Source organism: Eurosta solidaginis, chromosome 3 (genome assembly GCF_040869045.1).
Source record: "Eurosta solidaginis isolate ZX-2024a chromosome 3, ASM4086904v1, whole genome shotgun sequence".
Classification (NCBI taxonomy): domain Eukaryota; kingdom Metazoa; phylum Arthropoda; class Insecta; order Diptera; family Tephritidae; genus Eurosta; species Eurosta solidaginis.
The window spans coordinates 3,603,009-3,620,310 of record NC_090321.1 but is presented as its reverse complement, the minus strand read 5'-3'; the positions used below and the strand labels follow the sequence as shown (position 1 = coordinate 3,620,310).

The window sequence follows — 17,302 nt, the reverse complement described above, 5'->3', positions numbered from 1 at the left end:
GCTTAAGTTAGTCAGCAAAATAAATAAAAAGATATTCCGTACTAAATTAACTTAAAGCCTGCTATGATTCACTTTACTGAAATGAATGTGGCATCGTTTCGTTCCATTTGTTCGATTGGGTTATATATGACTCTCACAATATTAACACATATAAACGATCTTTATTTATATTATTGCCACAATGAAGGTTAATATTGTACAAGAACTGCATTTTGTTAATGGAATCGACATATTCTTCTTCAAATCCTGTTTTTATGAAAACATTTTTGGTATCAATGCCCTAAGCCGCAAAATGTAGTTGGCAATGACAACTTTTAAGCGTTAATTTCGGTAAGGAAAAATAACTAAAATTGTTGGGAAGAAGGAAGATATAATTTTGCTTAAAATGCCTACATTGACTGTATTTAATAACTGCACATACACATGTAGAAGTAAATAAATATAATCATATGTATTTAATTAGCGAGCTTTGCTCATATTGCTTTATACAATGGTTTTTGTAATTAATATTAGAGAAAAATTGTAAGTTTACAAACGGCGATAGTTACTAGGACATGTTTCTGAATTTCACTTCTTCATCAGCTAGCTTTTCGGGAGCTGAGCGTTGAACTCGAATCTCCAACATTCATATCAATGCAAAGGTAGATGCCTTTAGCTGCTAAGCCATATGAATGTCCCGTTGTTCGCTGTAAAATTAGTCTCTAAGAGTTGCCTTTTTTGTTTATATTCCTTTTGATCACCATGCAGGCACATACATAAATAAATATAGCAACTCAAACAATCTGGCAGTGCTGCGTCACTGATATGAACTTGACACCAATTTATTCCGTCGCTACGGTAATTCAGTAAGAATTTGCATATTTAGCATAAAAACAGAAATGTAAAAATGTAAACATAACTTATTTATTTATTGCCATTGTCTTTGCATTTGCATAATATTTCATACTTAAATATTTAAACATATCAAATGTCGTTACAACAAAAAAACAGACTGATTTAGTACCGCATAGTCGGTGCATTCCATAGCAAAACCGCGAAGTGAAAAATGCGTAAAGTAAATACAAACAAAATAAAATTAAAATAAAAATACTAAAAGCAAAACAACTATAAACAAATGAATTTAAAAATAATAAAGCTCCAATAACAGTCGCCACAAAGTTAAAATAATTTTACAAACCAAAACAAATGAGTCGCGCAATCGTAAAACTGATTTTGGTTTTATTACGATTTCTCAGACATTTTTTTGCCTTTATTTATTGTAACAGAAACACCTGCACTCACACACTAGCAAAGTCATTCGCACAGTTTTGCACATAAAATGCATTTTTTATTTGTTTGGCCGTGTCGGCCGTTTTTTATTTATCGACAGCGCAGAAGCGACAGCGTCATATTGAATAACTGGTTACCGGCAAACTTATCTAAAAAGTGCAACGTGCAGGTACTTCAATTTCTTTCGGTTCAAGTTTATTACAACAACTTCTTTGCATTTGTTTTGTGTATGCTTTTAACACAGCTGATTTCAAACCGGTTCAATCAGGTACATTAAGCTGTATATGCAGGTGCTGTTTGGACTAGTCTGCAACTTAGTGTTGCCACATGTACTAAAATAAATTCCCAATTTGTATTCATTAATGAACTTAATTTCTTTCTTGCTTTGTAAACCATTACCATTGACCTCTGAAGGCTTAATTTGGCCTGCGCAGATATTTTGTGTAGACAATCATTTAAACGTTATGCTTGAGAAGGAAGTGAAGCAAGTGCTCTAACTTTTTGCGTTAGTGCCCATCTTGGATTTGACTTGGTTGTATAATTACCATCAAAATAAGTATTGGTACTAACTTTTTCACCAGTTAATTCTAAAACTCTTTTCGCTTACGATTTTAAAATGAGAAAAAAGGGTTTCTTCTCTAACTTAAGCAGTTTTCAGTTCACCATTGTCGTTCCGAATAAGGAGTTTGCCCTTGTATTGAAGCCACATTTCTGGTAAAATTTTGAAGCATTATTTATTTTAGCAATCACCTGAAGCTCCTATTAATGAGAACCTGCGGTTCGTTTGCGCGTTTGGCCCACATTTTTGAAAACAATTCGGTTAACCGGTTGAGATCGAAATACTGTAACCGGCTTTTAACCACTTAAAAAAATGAATACAAGGTGCGGTAACATTCGAAAATATTTAAGGCCAAGTATCTCCCCTGATTTGCGTCGTGCTCCTTTTAATTTTTCCTACAAATTGGCAGGACGGGACCTACGTATTTTACGTCGAATCTGAACGGCATCTGCAGGGCATATGAATATTCACTGAGAAACTTTTCATGGTAGAAATACATTCAGAGTGTTTGGCAAATAATTTCCGAGGACCGACCCCGATTAGAAAAACTTTTTTTTTGATTTCTTGACAATGATTCCTAAAAAACGACCGCGACACTCCGTCCTGGGGTCTACGTTTTTCGTTTATTGAACAGCTTAAACCAGTTAACTCTCCAATATGCAGTTCACTACAAAAACTCAAAAGTATCTATTTTAGAATAATAGTGCCTGAATAGATTTATGGCCTTATATAAATTTTAACATATGTGCATACATATCACGATTTAAAATTTATAAAATTCACCATAAATATGCATATTCACAGATAGCAGCTCGTATTTTGAAATTATTTAAGAAATCCTCTAAATCCAAAGAGATTTTACCCTGTGGCAACAGCGGGTATAAATGGTCATTGCTGTTTGTTGTTGCAGTTCTTTAAAATGTAGTTTTTGTATTCAATGCAGCAACTACTTTTGTTATAATTGTTTTTGTTTTGTCTCCTTCATTATTCATTACCATTTTCCACCTGTTTAAGGTTACATGATGGTGAGGTTGTTCTGCAAGCTTTACCGATCAGCTGTTTGCTTGGCCTCGTTTCGCTGCTGTCTATTTTTGCCGACACATAACTTAGTTTAGAACCTTCCTTAAAAGCTTCATCTAAGCAAAAGACGCAACGGATTGAGAGATGCTCAACTTCAGACTTTTTTAAAAGTGTCGCTCTATCTTAGCCGAAAATGCATTGAGTTTATGTAGAGATGGTGCATTTCGAGCTTAGCGTAGACAAGGCACAGCTGAATACCAAAATATATTGATTTTTAAGATGGCAGTACTTTGAATGTCTCAATTAATTGAATCTGGCAGTTGACAGAACAACATCTGTATCTCGAGCTAAGATTTGGGGATATATGTACATATACATAGGCCTACAATTAATAAGCTATCTGCATCTCATAATTGTGACTTATTAATATATGTTGCGGCCACCATTTAGCGTGGGGATTATTAATAATCAATTATCGATGATCTCTTACAGAATTTTGATGCAATGCTAAGGCAGTTATAAATAAATTTCAAACTACATCAAAAAAATTGACGAAACTTAAATCTAGTATTAAATTTCTTTTAACATGCAGAAAATCTAAACTAATTCCTAATTTTATTAAAAGCTCTACTAGATGTAACAAATTATTTGTATATGACCGTGACACCCACACAGATATTGATAGGACTCTAGACAGACACACAAACAACTACCATACAAAGATACTAAACCTTCTGATCAAACACAAGCACAACATACTCAAAAGACAAAAACAGCGCATGGAATACATCACAACAAAGCTGAAGGAAAAGCTGAGCGAAGATGACTTCGAAGAATTTATAAAACAAGAAGAGGAGATTGCGAACAAAGCTACAGGAGCACTAAAGAAAAATCAAGAATCAAAACACGAAAATCTAAGGAAAAAACCAGGCATGCTTAACGAACGAAACGATATCATTTCGTTACGATAATCAACGCTAATAAACGAAACGAAGTCACCTCGTTTCGTTTATTAACGTTAAGATCGTCAAATTAACGTTAATTTGACGTTCTTAACGTTAATAAACGAAACGAAGTGACTTCGTTTCGTTTATTAGCGTTGATTATCGTAACGAAATGATATCGTTTCGTTCGTTAAGCATGCCTGGAAAAAACGAAACCATATGTGGGTGAACAACAACAAACATGAGGAGTGGTTTGTAAACACAACTGATGTTGAATTTCCCTCAGACATAAAATGTCTGTTAGCAAAGGGTCCAAAGTTCGCGCTGCCAATTGAAAATAAGAGCTTTCCATTGTTTCAATATATCGCGGATGGTGAGGATTTGGTACAAACAAGCACAACGAAAGATAAACAAGAAGAGGCGCGAACAAAATTCTCTGAACTTGTGAAAGCTCATGTAAGAACAAATAAACAAAGTGCAATATCGGATACAGTGAAGCGGACGCGGAATTTTCTGAGCAAAAATAAAAATATTCGTGTTTTATCATCGGACAAGGGAAACCAAACAGTGGCAATGAATGTAAATGACTATGAAAACAAAATGAATGATATATTAAAAGACTTGACAATGTACAGAATTCAGAGACAGGACCCAACAGCGAGGCTTCAAAGCAAAAATAATAACATAGTGGATAAAATGTACAGAATGAATGTAATCACAAAAGTCGAGAAAAATAAACTCACCACAACCACGGCACTACCTCCACGGATTTATGGACTCCCAAAAACACATAAGCAGGGAACCCCACTCAGGCCGATATGTTCCACCGTCGGATCTCCAGCACACAACCTGTGCAAATATATAGCGGATATCTTAAAAAACGTCACGGTAAACTCGAGTTATAACATAAAAAATACACTAGACTTCAAAGAAAAAATAAACAACTCGTATATCTATGACGATGAAAGACTAATATCATTTGACGTAATTTCCCTGTTTCCCAGTATACCAACCCAACTAGCACTTGACATCATAATAAGAAAATGGACGACAATAGAGAAGCATACGAAACTACCAAAGAAAATGTTTATAGAAATGTTAAAATTTTGCATCGAAGATAATCGATATTTCAAATTTAATGATAAAATTTACACCCAGCTGAAAGGGTTGCCAATGGGATCACCGACCTCACCAGTGATTGCAGATATCGTGTTGGAAGAGTTGTTGGAGAATACAATGAAAAAGTTAACAAGAGTACCAAGATTAGTCACGAAGTACGTGGACGACCTATTCGCCATAATAAATGAAGATGAGGTACAAAACACACTTGACGCATTAAATTCCTATAACAAACATATAAAGTTCACAACGGAACTCGAAGACGACGGAAAATTGCCATATCTTGACTCAATTATTATTCGACGAGGCAACCAATTGAAGTTAAAGTGGTATAAGAAACCCACATCTACAGGACGAATCATTAACTTTCATTCGAAACACCCAAAGACGATGATAATAAATACAGCAATGGGCGACGTATGCTAAATATATCAGATGACGCTTACCACGAAGAGATCAAAGAAGAAGCAAAAGTATTATTAAAAAGTCAAGATTTTCCTGAAAATATTACAAATACCCTAATTAAAAGATGTACATCACAAGCTAGTCAACGGGAATCACAAAAACCTGAAATTTTCAAGTCATTATGTTATGTACCAAATTTATCAGAGCGCTTAGCAAACTCGAATTGTTATAATAAAGAAAAAGTTAGAATAGCGCACAAGCCAATTAACACATTAAAAAATTTATTCAACAGAACAAAATCTAAGGTACCTCAGGCGGATAGAAGCAATGTGATATATAAAATACCATGTAATGGAAATGACATGGAATCATGCAATAATATATATGTGGGCACAACCAAAGCTAAATTAAAAACTCGACTAGCCCAACATAAATCAGATTTTAAACATTGCCACGAAGCAACTCACCAAAAAACAGCACTTATGACACACTGTACGACGAAAAACCACTCTCCGAACTTTAACCAAACAACAATACTTCAGGAAGAGAAACAATATAATAAGAGATTGACTTTAGAAGTACTTCATATTTTAAACACACCGACTAACATAGGAATGAATTACAAAACGGACATTGATAACTGCGCGAGCTACTACAAACTCTTGATAAACAATATGCGGACAGTGACTAGCTCCACGTTAAACAGCGAAGACGTGTAAAATAATGTATGTAGAGAAATGTTCATGTTTGTTCAATTTTTTATGTCAATTGTATTTTTATTTTATGTTTCTGTAATTTGTTTATAGTTCAAAGCCCTGAAGACGGTTACCGTGTGTAACCGAAATATATTGGTAAACTAAAGAAAAAACAATTTTTGGTGTTTTAATACTTAAAATTGGACCTAAAGCCGGTTAAACAAATACCTTGTTACAGAATTTTGTTAAAATGCAAAGACCTTAGAAGTAAAACACCGCTACTAATTTTAATATGACAGCATATGTATGTATGTAAATATTACTTTTTATGCTTTTGCAACTAATAACATATGCACTAGACTGGGTCGATTTATTAACCGATATCGCGCGATCGATTTTTCGATGGGAAATATTTTTTTTTTTTCCAAAAAACTGTTACCGACAACGTTTTTAGCAGACATTTTTGGGTCGGACACGATATAGATGAAAATTTTAAAATCAAATGAAAATTTTTTAGTAGGTCATGAAAAAAACCTTAAAAATCAAAGTCGAAAAAGGTAGAAAAAAAATGAAATTTCGCAGGTTCGAAAATTACTTTTTTTGGTATGCGTAGTGGAACTTTTTTTCCTGAGCCCAAATCCTATCGAAAAATCGATGGCACGATATCAGTTAACTTTCGTCCATACAAATCGACCCACCCTAATATGCACATTCTTAGTTAATTATTGACGAGTGTATCATGTAATAAAATTGCAAATAAAATAAATACAACAATGTGATTTATAATGCAAGATTACTGCCTGCTTTTGCAAATTTACATATGTACATACATATTACTATGTAACCATAAACAATAATATTAAAATTTTTCAGCATACTTAATATGCCACCTAAAATGCTTAAGCAATCGCTGAGAAAAATCATACAAGCAATTATTATTTACATACCACACCTAATTACAAACATATCTACACTTACGCGTAATTACAATGATTAGTAATCAAAGTTGGTGGTTGAACATTTTCATTTCCTTGTACAACCGTCTTGTAATTAGTAGCGGTTTTAAAGAATTGATTGGGCTTCAAAAGTTGTTGTATATAGAACAATAAAATTTTTGATTTCTGTTCGATGTATATGGAAATGAAGACGACATTTCTGCAGTATGGACACCGAGTAATTAAAATGCCTAATAAGCAAATGTATGTATGTAGATACGGTTTTTTATCTCGTACATTCATCTAGATACAATAAATATTGCCTAAATTGCATAACTTTTTTTTTTTTTTAAATTGTTCAGTGCATAAATTAAACGTGTACAGTTATCTGTTTATTGAAATAAATTGTCACTCTCAAACTCTCACATCACTTTCATTCACAGCTGTCACACAACGAACTACTTGACGAGACAACAGACAGTGACAGGTTTGGACGAATGCTTAGCAGTTATTAAATCAACGAGTTCATTCTTTAGACACTCGAGTTTATGTAAATGATGCGTCAGTTGATGGTGAGCAATGAAGAGGGAAGCGAAAAACGTCAAAATTAAAGGTGGAAAGTAATGTGGTTTTGAAAGCAATTTAAATTTTATAAGCAATGTTAACATTTTTTTTAAGAAATAATTATATAATGCTCTATGAACGTTTCAGGAATTGCTCACTAACGTGCATACATCTAAGTAGCAGATGAACATCTTTCAGAGTTGGTCCAAAGCATAACCGGTGGCTTGCAACAAGAAGCCTCTCTAGTCCTGACTTCACTATAGGGAGGAGACAAATTTTGTTTTGTGTCCGGAACGCAACAAGTTAAACGGGGTTACATATAAATAGTATTCGTTCATCGAAAACTTCTCGAGTCGCTTCTGGTCATAGAATGAGTCTCCGATATGCTCTCTCTTAATCTTAAAAAATACTAATTGGAGGATTAGGCGGGTTTTTCAATTTACCGCGCTCAAAACTACCCTGGAATATCATCCGATGAGACAAAATATAATTTACACAATTATGTGGAAATACGCCACACAGAACAAAGACACGAAATGCTGAATGCGTATTTCATTGTGACGGGTGGGGCATTTTAACTTGACTTTGACTCAAACTTTAAGTATTCTCTTTCACTAATAATTATAAGTTTTGAAATTTTATCACCGAAAGACACATACTTATTTGCGCAAAGCTAATGAAGTAGAAAACTTAGCTGCGAGGTATCTGCTCCTTAGGTCCCTTTTACTATGTGAAGCAGAAATAGTTTATGTTAAGAGCAGAGGTGGTAAGTAAGATTGAGATTAACTTTAACAACAGCTAAAATTCTCTAAAATACTCATTGGAAAAACTGAGCCAAAGTGTTAAAAAGTGCAAGTTTGAGTTCCGTCAAGTTTAACTGTAGTTTTAACTCGATGTGAAGAACCGGGCCTAAGAGTGAAGGTTGGGATCACGAAATCACCCACCCATGTAAGTCTATCACTTCACTTTCAAACTTCAATCAAACTATAAAAACCTTCCCTAAATTGGCTGAATGATATATTTAATTACGAAAATAACATTCAATTTGTACCTTTGCGTGACCTATATATTTAAGAGAGAAAATCGAGGAGCTCATTTTAGCTAATGACGCGTGGGACAAGTTGCATTCGTTATCTGTGATAGACTTAAAAAACTGATTAAAATAGAATTCATGCTTCAAATCTTTTATGCATTAAAAGAGCATGGAATGGCTCTAAGTCCCACAAACAGTCGGAGAAGTGTTGTGATGACAAATGCCCTGCGAACCCCGTTCTCCGAGAATTGTAGTGCTTCAATATTCTGTATGAAATCTCGAAATTACACATACATTTTCAAAAGTTTTTTGGCATCGAGGAGCGCAGGTGCTCATCCTCTAACACATATTCCAAAAGCCTCTTGTTGTTGTTGCAGTGATAAGCACACTCGCCGAAAATTTTTGGGGATCCCTTATGCGTAACATGCCGGTATGGCCGCTGGAGGCTGTCGAAGCTTTAGTGCACAAATTCGGTAATAAAAAATTTTAGCAGGTGTGAAAATAATTATAAAACTAATGGAGTAAGAAATTATAATAGAAAATTAAGTCATAATTCCACTTAAATTTATTGCCATGCTAATTGGTGTGATAATTCAATCACTGAGGTTACTCATACGCCGTGTACACAGAACAGTGTAGTCTTACGCCATCAGCTGACAGGCACTAATGCGTGTGCACTGTGCACATGTGTTTAGAAGCGTAGCCCACTTTTTTGCTTTAATTTACAGATGTTTTGAACAAATCCAACACTTTCAAAGAAGATAATAAAAAAGTAAGAAAAAATGATGATGCGACAAACAAAGGAAATGTCAGTAAAAGCGCGTGCAATAACGAAACCAATTGCCTTTTGTTTGTCCGTCCGTTATGAGTAATACATACATATGTACATACATACATATGCTATTTATATGAGTAGTTATTTGTATGCCCTGAACTATTTAGTTCTTCCCATTTAGTGACAGCGACAGTTGAGTTGACGAATTCAAATTCAAAACGGAAGTTATTTATTATGCGAAGCTTCATTGCTTTGATTCATTTTAATAATAAAAATAAAATTCATGCAAAAGTATCATTGTGAATACACAGCAGCGTTTTCTCATGTAATCGACTACGGTTGGATGTTATTTAAATAAAAAAAGTTAAAAAAACTGTGTACGTTTTTGTTATTGTGAAGGTTGCACGAATGCAAATTAATCTAAAAATATTTGTTAATTATTATTTTTTTGCCAAAATTTAATAGAGATCAACATAAATATTAATAAATAGCGAAAGGTTGGAGTATTTAAAAAACTGAGTAACACATTTTTGTGTGCAATTATATTTCTTTTTTTGTTGTTGTTGACATAATGACATTGGAACGCAAGTATTTCAAATATGAAACATTCAGTAAACAGAAGTTATACATATTTAAATTATAATTATGACATTTGAGAGGTGGGACAATAACAACTTTGTCAGTCACTCTTAGCGTGAAAAGCGTATTTGTTTTAAACACAAACATTTGTAAATTAGTATTTAAAAAAAATTTTTGTTAATATTTCTCTTTAGCAAATGTATATATATATATATATGAAGCGATGGTGTTGCGTGCTCGCCTATCACACAGAAGGTCCATGGTTCAAAGCCCGAAAAAGCAACATCAAAATCTATACTAAAAAGTTCCGTACTAAGTCCCGACGCGTCAAATTAAAGTGGGACACGGTGCAAAATGGAAGAGAATGTCGGCCTAAATGTACTATGAGTTATAATGGGCCTTATATTTTATGTATAGGTATGTATATGTATATAAATATGGGCGGACGAGTGCACGCCCGACGGTTGTAATCTAAGTGTTCTTTGCCCAGTCCACAAGAAGGGGGATACTGCAAAATGCACCAACTATCGTGGAATCAGCCTTCTTAATATGGCATATAAGATCCTGATTGGACCTTATCAGTGCGGCTTCAGACCTGGTAAATCTACCATCGACCAGATTTTCACAATGCGCCAAATCTTGGAAAAAACCCGTGAAAAGAGAATCGACACACATCACCTCTTCGTCGACTTTAAAGCCGCCTTCGACAGCACGAAAAGGAGCTGCCTATATGCCGCTATGTCTGAATTTTGTTTTCCCGCAAAACTTATACGGCTGTGCAAAATGACGTTGAGCAACACCATCAGCTCGGTCAGAATTGGGAAGGACCTCTCCGAGCCGTTTGAAACTAAACGAGGTTTCAGACAGGGTGACTCCCTATCGTGCGATTTCTTTAACTTGATGCTGGAGAAAATTGTACTAGCTGCAGAACTTAACTGCACTGGAAAAATATACTATAAAAGCGTGCAATTACTGGCATATGCTGATGACATTGATATCATCGGCCTAAATACCCGCGCTGTTAGTTCTGCTTACTCCAAACTGGAAAAAGAAGCAGTAAAGATGGGTTTGATGGTGAATGAGGACAAAACGAAGTACCTGCTGTCATCGAACAAATTTCGAAATAGTAAAAGACTTCGTTTATTTGGGAACCAGCATCAACACTAGCAACAACATCAGCACTGAAATCCAGCGAAGAATCAATCTTGCCAATAAACGCTACTTTGGACTAGGTAGGCAATTGAAAAGTAAAGTCCTCTCTCGGCGAACGAAAATCATACTCTACAAGACACTTATCGTACCCGTCCTGCTATATGGGGCAGAAGCATGGACCATGACAACAGCAGATGAAGCGGCTTTGGGAGTGTTCGAGAGAAAAGTTCTTCGAAAGATTTATGGACCTCTACGCGTTGGCGATGGCGGGTACCGAAGAAGATTTAATGATGACCTGTACGAGCTATACGCAGACATCAACATAGTCCAGCGAATTAAAAGGCAGCGGCAGCGCTGGCTAGGCCATGTTATGCGAATGAAAGATGATGCTCCGGCCAAGAAAGTGTTTCTATCGGAACCCGCCTATGGAAGCAGAGGTAGAGGGCGTCCCCCACTCCGTTGGAAGGACCAGGTGGAAAATGAGTTAAACTCCCTTGGTGTGACCAATTGGCGCCTGTTGACGGAGCGAAGGAGCGACTGGCGCGCCTTGTTGGACGGCCATAACCATTTAGACGGTTAAGCGCCAATTAAGTAAGTAAGTAATGTATGTGTACGTGTTATTTTTGAATGGGAGTCCATGCACAAAAATTTAAAAGTTGGCAAGGCCCTGAAAAAAAAGCTTCACATTGCTTAAAGACAATTGCAAGGTTTTGGTTTTACTTATAATTTTTTGCAGAACTTTTAATACTCTTATTAATCCTCAAATATTTTTTACAATCTTTTCAGCCAAACTATGTATGAATTATGTAAAACACCGTTAAAGCGAAAAAATTAACTAAATTTCTATGATGGAAGATTTTTTTGAGACGTTTATCTGGTAGGTAGGTAGGTGAAATGGCTGCGACCCTGTTCGCCCAAGTAGCTATTTAAAGCCCTTTTGATACCATGTAACTCGTCTAAAAACCTACGGAATGTTATGGTCAATGTATTACAACCAGCCAGAGTTGTTGATAAAATTAAGAATATTCGGGATTGCTATCACAGATAACCCTCTGAGGTCTTTTAGAAACGGGGTTCCAAGGACCCTGAGCAGGGCTCTAGCTATAGCCGGGCATTTGCACATAAAGTGTTCTACTGTCTCCTTGGCATTTGGATCTTTTCAGCTGCTGCAGTATTCGTTATACGGACTGCCCATTTTTTCCGCATGCGTACCTACTGCCCAATAACCGGTGCAGGCTGCTATAAGTTTGCGTGTGTTATCCCTTGATTTGTTCAGAAGACTTCTCGTCCTCTTTCCATCATAGTTTGGAAAAAGGGATTTTGATATTGCACAGGGGGTGATGTTATTCCACTTTGTTTGTGCTTTCTTCAAGTAGAAGCTTTGGATATTCCTCTTGGCTACTGCTAAGGGTACGCCTATTTCGACACTGGTTATTTCCTCGTTCACCTCCGATGAGCCCCTGCGTGCTAGCTCGTCGGCCTTCTCGTTACCCTCAATCTCTCTATGACCCGGGACCCAGATAACGCGTAGTTCTAGATTGGTGGATAACTGGGATATGAGTTGCTTACAAACCCACACCAATTTTGAGTAAATGTGTGGCGAGGAAAGCGCTTTTATCGCTGCTTTGCTATCCGACAGGATGCAAACTTTACCAGCTATATTCAAGCCCGAGGATTTCTGCTTGAAACACGCTGCAGTATGATGGGAGTCTGAATGGTGCAGACAAATCTAGGGACTCAGAGAATACTCCGGCCCTCACTCCCGATTCCATCTTGGAGCTGTCAGTGTAGATTTGGATGTCGTCCCTTATGCCCGGGTTACTCTTCCACTCCTTCCTGCTGGGAATGGCGGTATTACAACCGTACTCAAACTTCAGTTTGATACTACTATGCCCTTGCTGAGTATCCTCCCAACACCCAGACTCCCTGACTCTCAGTGCGATTTGTGACGATGTACAAAGTATATGCAAGTCGATCGGAAGCAGGTGCAAAATGGGGTCTAAAGCAGCTGTGGGGCAAGTGCGTCCGGCCCCTATGGCACCAACACACGCAGCGCGCTGGACTTTTTGCAAGCTGGTGAGATTGTAGCTCTTACTTAGAGCTTCCCACCTGACTATGGAACCATAGGTAAGCACCGATCGCACCACCGCCTCGTACATCCAAAGTACCATGCTTGGCTTGAGTCCCCATTTCTTACCAAACATTGATTTGCAGGCATAGAAGGCGATGCAGACCTTCCGTACCCGCTCTTCGATGCATACTTTCCAATTCAAATTGCAGTCAATTGTTATTCCCATATACTTGGTAGTCAACGACAGGGTTAATTGCTGTGCTGTGTTAGTGTTCGTTTATCTGAAATATATACAAATTTTAGCGGCCGCGTGAAGTTTAAAAAAAGTCAGATTCGTGGTCAGCGACCTCAAGAAGTTATTTCTTTTAAGTTTTGTGAAAATATATTAAAGTTTGGTGTAGATATTGAGCTTTTTTCCCTTACCAGTACAACCTTAACCACTGTGCACGCAGAATATTTTAGCTTTGTATTGTGAAATAGAAATTCTGTGTTTGTAAATTAAAAGTTCCTAGAAATAACCATCCGAGATATTAAATGGCAAAATTGAAACAGCTGTCGCTTTGTTTGATCGCTGATGTATGATTTTTTTTTTTTTCAAATATTAAAAAGAATCACCCTCAACACATGTTGAGTAAATCCAAAAAAAAAAAAGTATTAAAAAGAAAAAAACAGTTGCTGTAAAGTACTAACACTAACCCCAATATTAAAAAAAATATATCATTTTAAAATGCTTTTTAAACCTTTAATTTTTTTTATGAATATACATTGAGAATCTTGTTTACAATCGACAGTTATTCGTTGGTCGATTATTCAAGTTTCAACTTTTGCACTGATTGGTAATTGATTAACTAGTATTCGATTTCAATATTGCATGCAAATTAATAAATTCATTTTTTTTATCATAAAACCTAAAAAAACTAAATTGTTTGCTACAAAATGAGTAAAGTATGGAATTTGTTTTCTAGTTTCGAGTATCCCACAGAAGCAAAGTGTAAAATTTATGAGCTGCAGTTGGCTAAGAATAACCCCAAAACGTCTTTACGTAATGCAGAGCTCATACAAAAATTATAGAACCGACTATTTGAATAGTCAAATCTGTCAATAGTGGAATGCAAAACAGCTTTTCGATAGTGTTAATCGATTTTTTAACTAAGAAAGTTTTGCTAATCGACTAATCGATTATTCGAATAGTCGATTTCCAAGAACTAGTAAACATTATTCAACTGCAAACCTTTCAGACGGTGTTACATTATAATTTAAAGTGAACTGCTCAATAAAAAGTTTTAATGTAAAAAGGATTTTTATCCTAACTCACCTTTTGGTTTATCCAAATCAGCGTCATGGCTGGCAAAAATTTGCTCCTTGGAGGCGGACATGTTGCAATTTTTTCAAATTTGTGTTTTTTTTTAATACGACGATGATTAATTTTTCTGTACGTTTGTTATAAACTCTTCACAAGTTTTAACACTTTTAGTTGCTAAACGTAAAAAAAATATTTAAGCTTTTGCTTTTGGTAAAGAAAAATCAAGTCATCACAAGGTCACAGCGTAAAAACTTTAATCATAAATATTGCACGCTAATACTGTGGGCGATTAATACAAATTTTATAACGTTCGATATTTTAAAATATTTTATTGGCTTAGTTCAGGGTTTTTTTGTTCTGTGCAGTTAATAAGTAATGAGGTAATGCGGTTTTTTCTTTTTAATTTTTTTTTTATTTTATCATTTACATTTTTCAAATTGCACAATTCTCAACAAAACATTATTCGATGTGCTGAAATTCAATTTTTGTTTATGTTTTTATCGGCACGTTTTTGTTCGCAATGCAAAAAATGCAATGTTGAAGCACTTTCGGTTTCGTTGGTTGTTTGTTTTTATTTATTTTTTTAAGAGAAAAATCGAAAAAATTAAATTAAATTTGAAATTTCTTAATTAATTTTAATAACATTTACTTTTTTGCAGAACTTGTTATTATTATCTCCGTGCGCTATACAACTTTCTTCGTTTGTTGTTATTTTTTACACAAATTTTTCTGCTCTTCTAAACGCCGCTGTTTCACGCTGCGTGTCTGGCAACGTTCTGATAAATTCGCGCACTTTAACTGACTTTTTCAAGTCAAATGAGACTTACGATCAACAAGAACAACAAACAAATCTGCGAAACTGCTAACGACAATCTACAACAATAATTGACTGAGCGTCTGCTCTTTATAGGCCTGTAAACACAATAATGAAAAAAAAAAAAATTGAAATTTTATACACACACACACACACACTCAATAAAATGTTTTAGTTTTATTTGTACGCTAATTGGTAGGTAGATAAGCCGGCAAACAGGTAGTCGTAACGTTGAGTCAGTGAGTGAGTGAATGTACCTTCACTATTGCGCGTCTGCTTCGGGTCAGCTGCTGACTTCACTGCAGTCGTTTTCGTTTATATGTCGTTTGACTTTTGTTAATCACTGTTGGTAAACAATTTTATAGCACTTCAGTTTTGTTATTGGTTTATTGTGTGGATTTTTGCGAGTTTTTTTGTAGCGTAAGCGATTATTCACGAAAGTACTGGCTTTAACTATCGGGGCTGTTGATGCTGCCGTTGACTCTTTTTTGTCGTTGATTTCCACAAATTTTTAGGATTATAGCTTTCATTCCATCCTTAGAACAATGTATCGCATGTCTCTCGCATTAATCTGTCAAATAAAAATAATGTAAATAGATTTTTAATATATTTTTATTAATGATAAATACTGGCGTGTTTACTCAAAAGTAGTATATACGCATATTTATGCATGTATGTAAATTAGGATGACCTATAAAAATATTAAAAAAAAATGTTTTTCAATAAGTTCAAAATTCAAAATCGCGAGATTGCCGTGTTAAAATCGAGTTAGAGAGCTTCTTCGTTAAACCTTAAAAGTGGCAAAACTTATTTTGTTCTGCTTTCCTGAACAAGTAATTTATTGTTTCCATGCTATACAAAATATATAACGCGATAAGAGAAAGTGAGATAGTCTTATGAATCAGGCCTGTTCTGAATTCCGAATCGTTTTGAAAAGTAAAACGAGGCTGGTTCCGAGTCTTTTTGGTGTTCTCAATTCTGATTGAAACAAATCGATTCGAAGTCGATTTAGAATCGTTTTCATTTCCAGTCGATAATCAAGCGAAACAACTGTTTTTATTTATTTTGGTTTTAGTTAAATTAAAATTGTGCAAAAATTTTAACAAAATGCCAGCACCAATGGTTTTTGGAAATGCAGAGGCAAGAAGACGTGCAATTGTGCATAAAAATCCCAAAAATCAATCAATCGAAATTGAGAACACGTCGGTTTCCTTTCGATCAGAATCGCTTTGTTTAGCTTGGAAAATTTTTGATAGGAATTTTCAAATTAAGACTTGTTGTATTAAATAAACAAATAGTCCAGCAAAAAGTTTTTATAAATCTTCCAAATAAAATGATTAATTTAATAAAACTTATTTGTGCGAAAAATAATGTGATTATCTGTGCTTAATAGTAAAACTTTTCAAATCGACCAAGTCTGATCGGAATCGATATTCAGAACACCAATCCATTTCGATTCCGAATAAATTGGTCGGAATCGAAATCCAGAACAGGCCCGAATATTACTACGCCTGGGTATTCGTGTATTTTTTGTAATGTTGACATCAACATTGAGTTAGGTGGATATTACAGATGAAAATAAAAATTTCTTCTTCGGTGAACGTACCATGCTCGAGATTATCAAAATATGTAGGTCAGATACTACAAAACATCGTTTCGGACAAATACAATATAAAGAATTCACAACGACTAAAAGAAAACATTAAAAATCTAACAATTGAAGATGACGAAACTCTAATATCATTGGACGTAGTATCCCTATTCACAAACATACCTATTCACTTTGCGATTGGCACAATAATGAAACAATGGACAGGTTTACAAAACCACACAAAAATCTCAAAAACCCAATTTCTCAAAATTCTCGAGTTTGCTTGAGAGAAAATAATTATTTCGTACACGATGGGACCTTCTACCAACAAACATATGGTATGCCGATGGGCAATCCCTTATCACCAACCATAGCAGATATTGTGTTGGACAAGATTATTGACGACAGCATCACTGAGCTAAGATCTAAGGACATACATGTAAAATACATAACAAAATATGTAGATGACATGTT

The 17,302-nt window shown here is 35.3% G+C and overlaps 2 protein-coding genes across 5 annotated transcripts in view; one reads left to right on the top strand and one right to left on the bottom strand.

The window, feature by feature from the left end:
* The window catches only part of LOC137243127 (cilia- and flagella-associated protein 161), an 85,590-nt gene that overhangs the window by 26,495 nt on the left and 41,793 nt on the right, over positions 1–17,302 (top strand). The gene's annotated exons all lie outside the window — the stretch shown is intronic.
* Positions 1–17,302, bottom strand: part of Picot (putative inorganic phosphate cotransporter protein picot) — a 78,731-nt gene that overhangs the window by 40,969 nt on the left and 20,460 nt on the right. Inside the window, exons 2-3 of one of the 2 annotated variants that reach the window (XM_067770418.1) lie at positions 15,073–15,808; positions 14,436–14,597 (exon numbers count right to left, since the gene is read on the bottom strand). In XM_067770418.1, the coding sequence (XP_067626519.1) occupies positions 14,436–14,496 (61 nt within the window). In that variant the 5' untranslated portion in view covers positions 14,497–14,597; positions 15,073–15,808. Of the gene's footprint in view, positions 1–14,435; positions 15,809–17,302 lie in introns of both variants that reach the window. The other variant, XM_067770417.1, reaches the window with a different exon arrangement.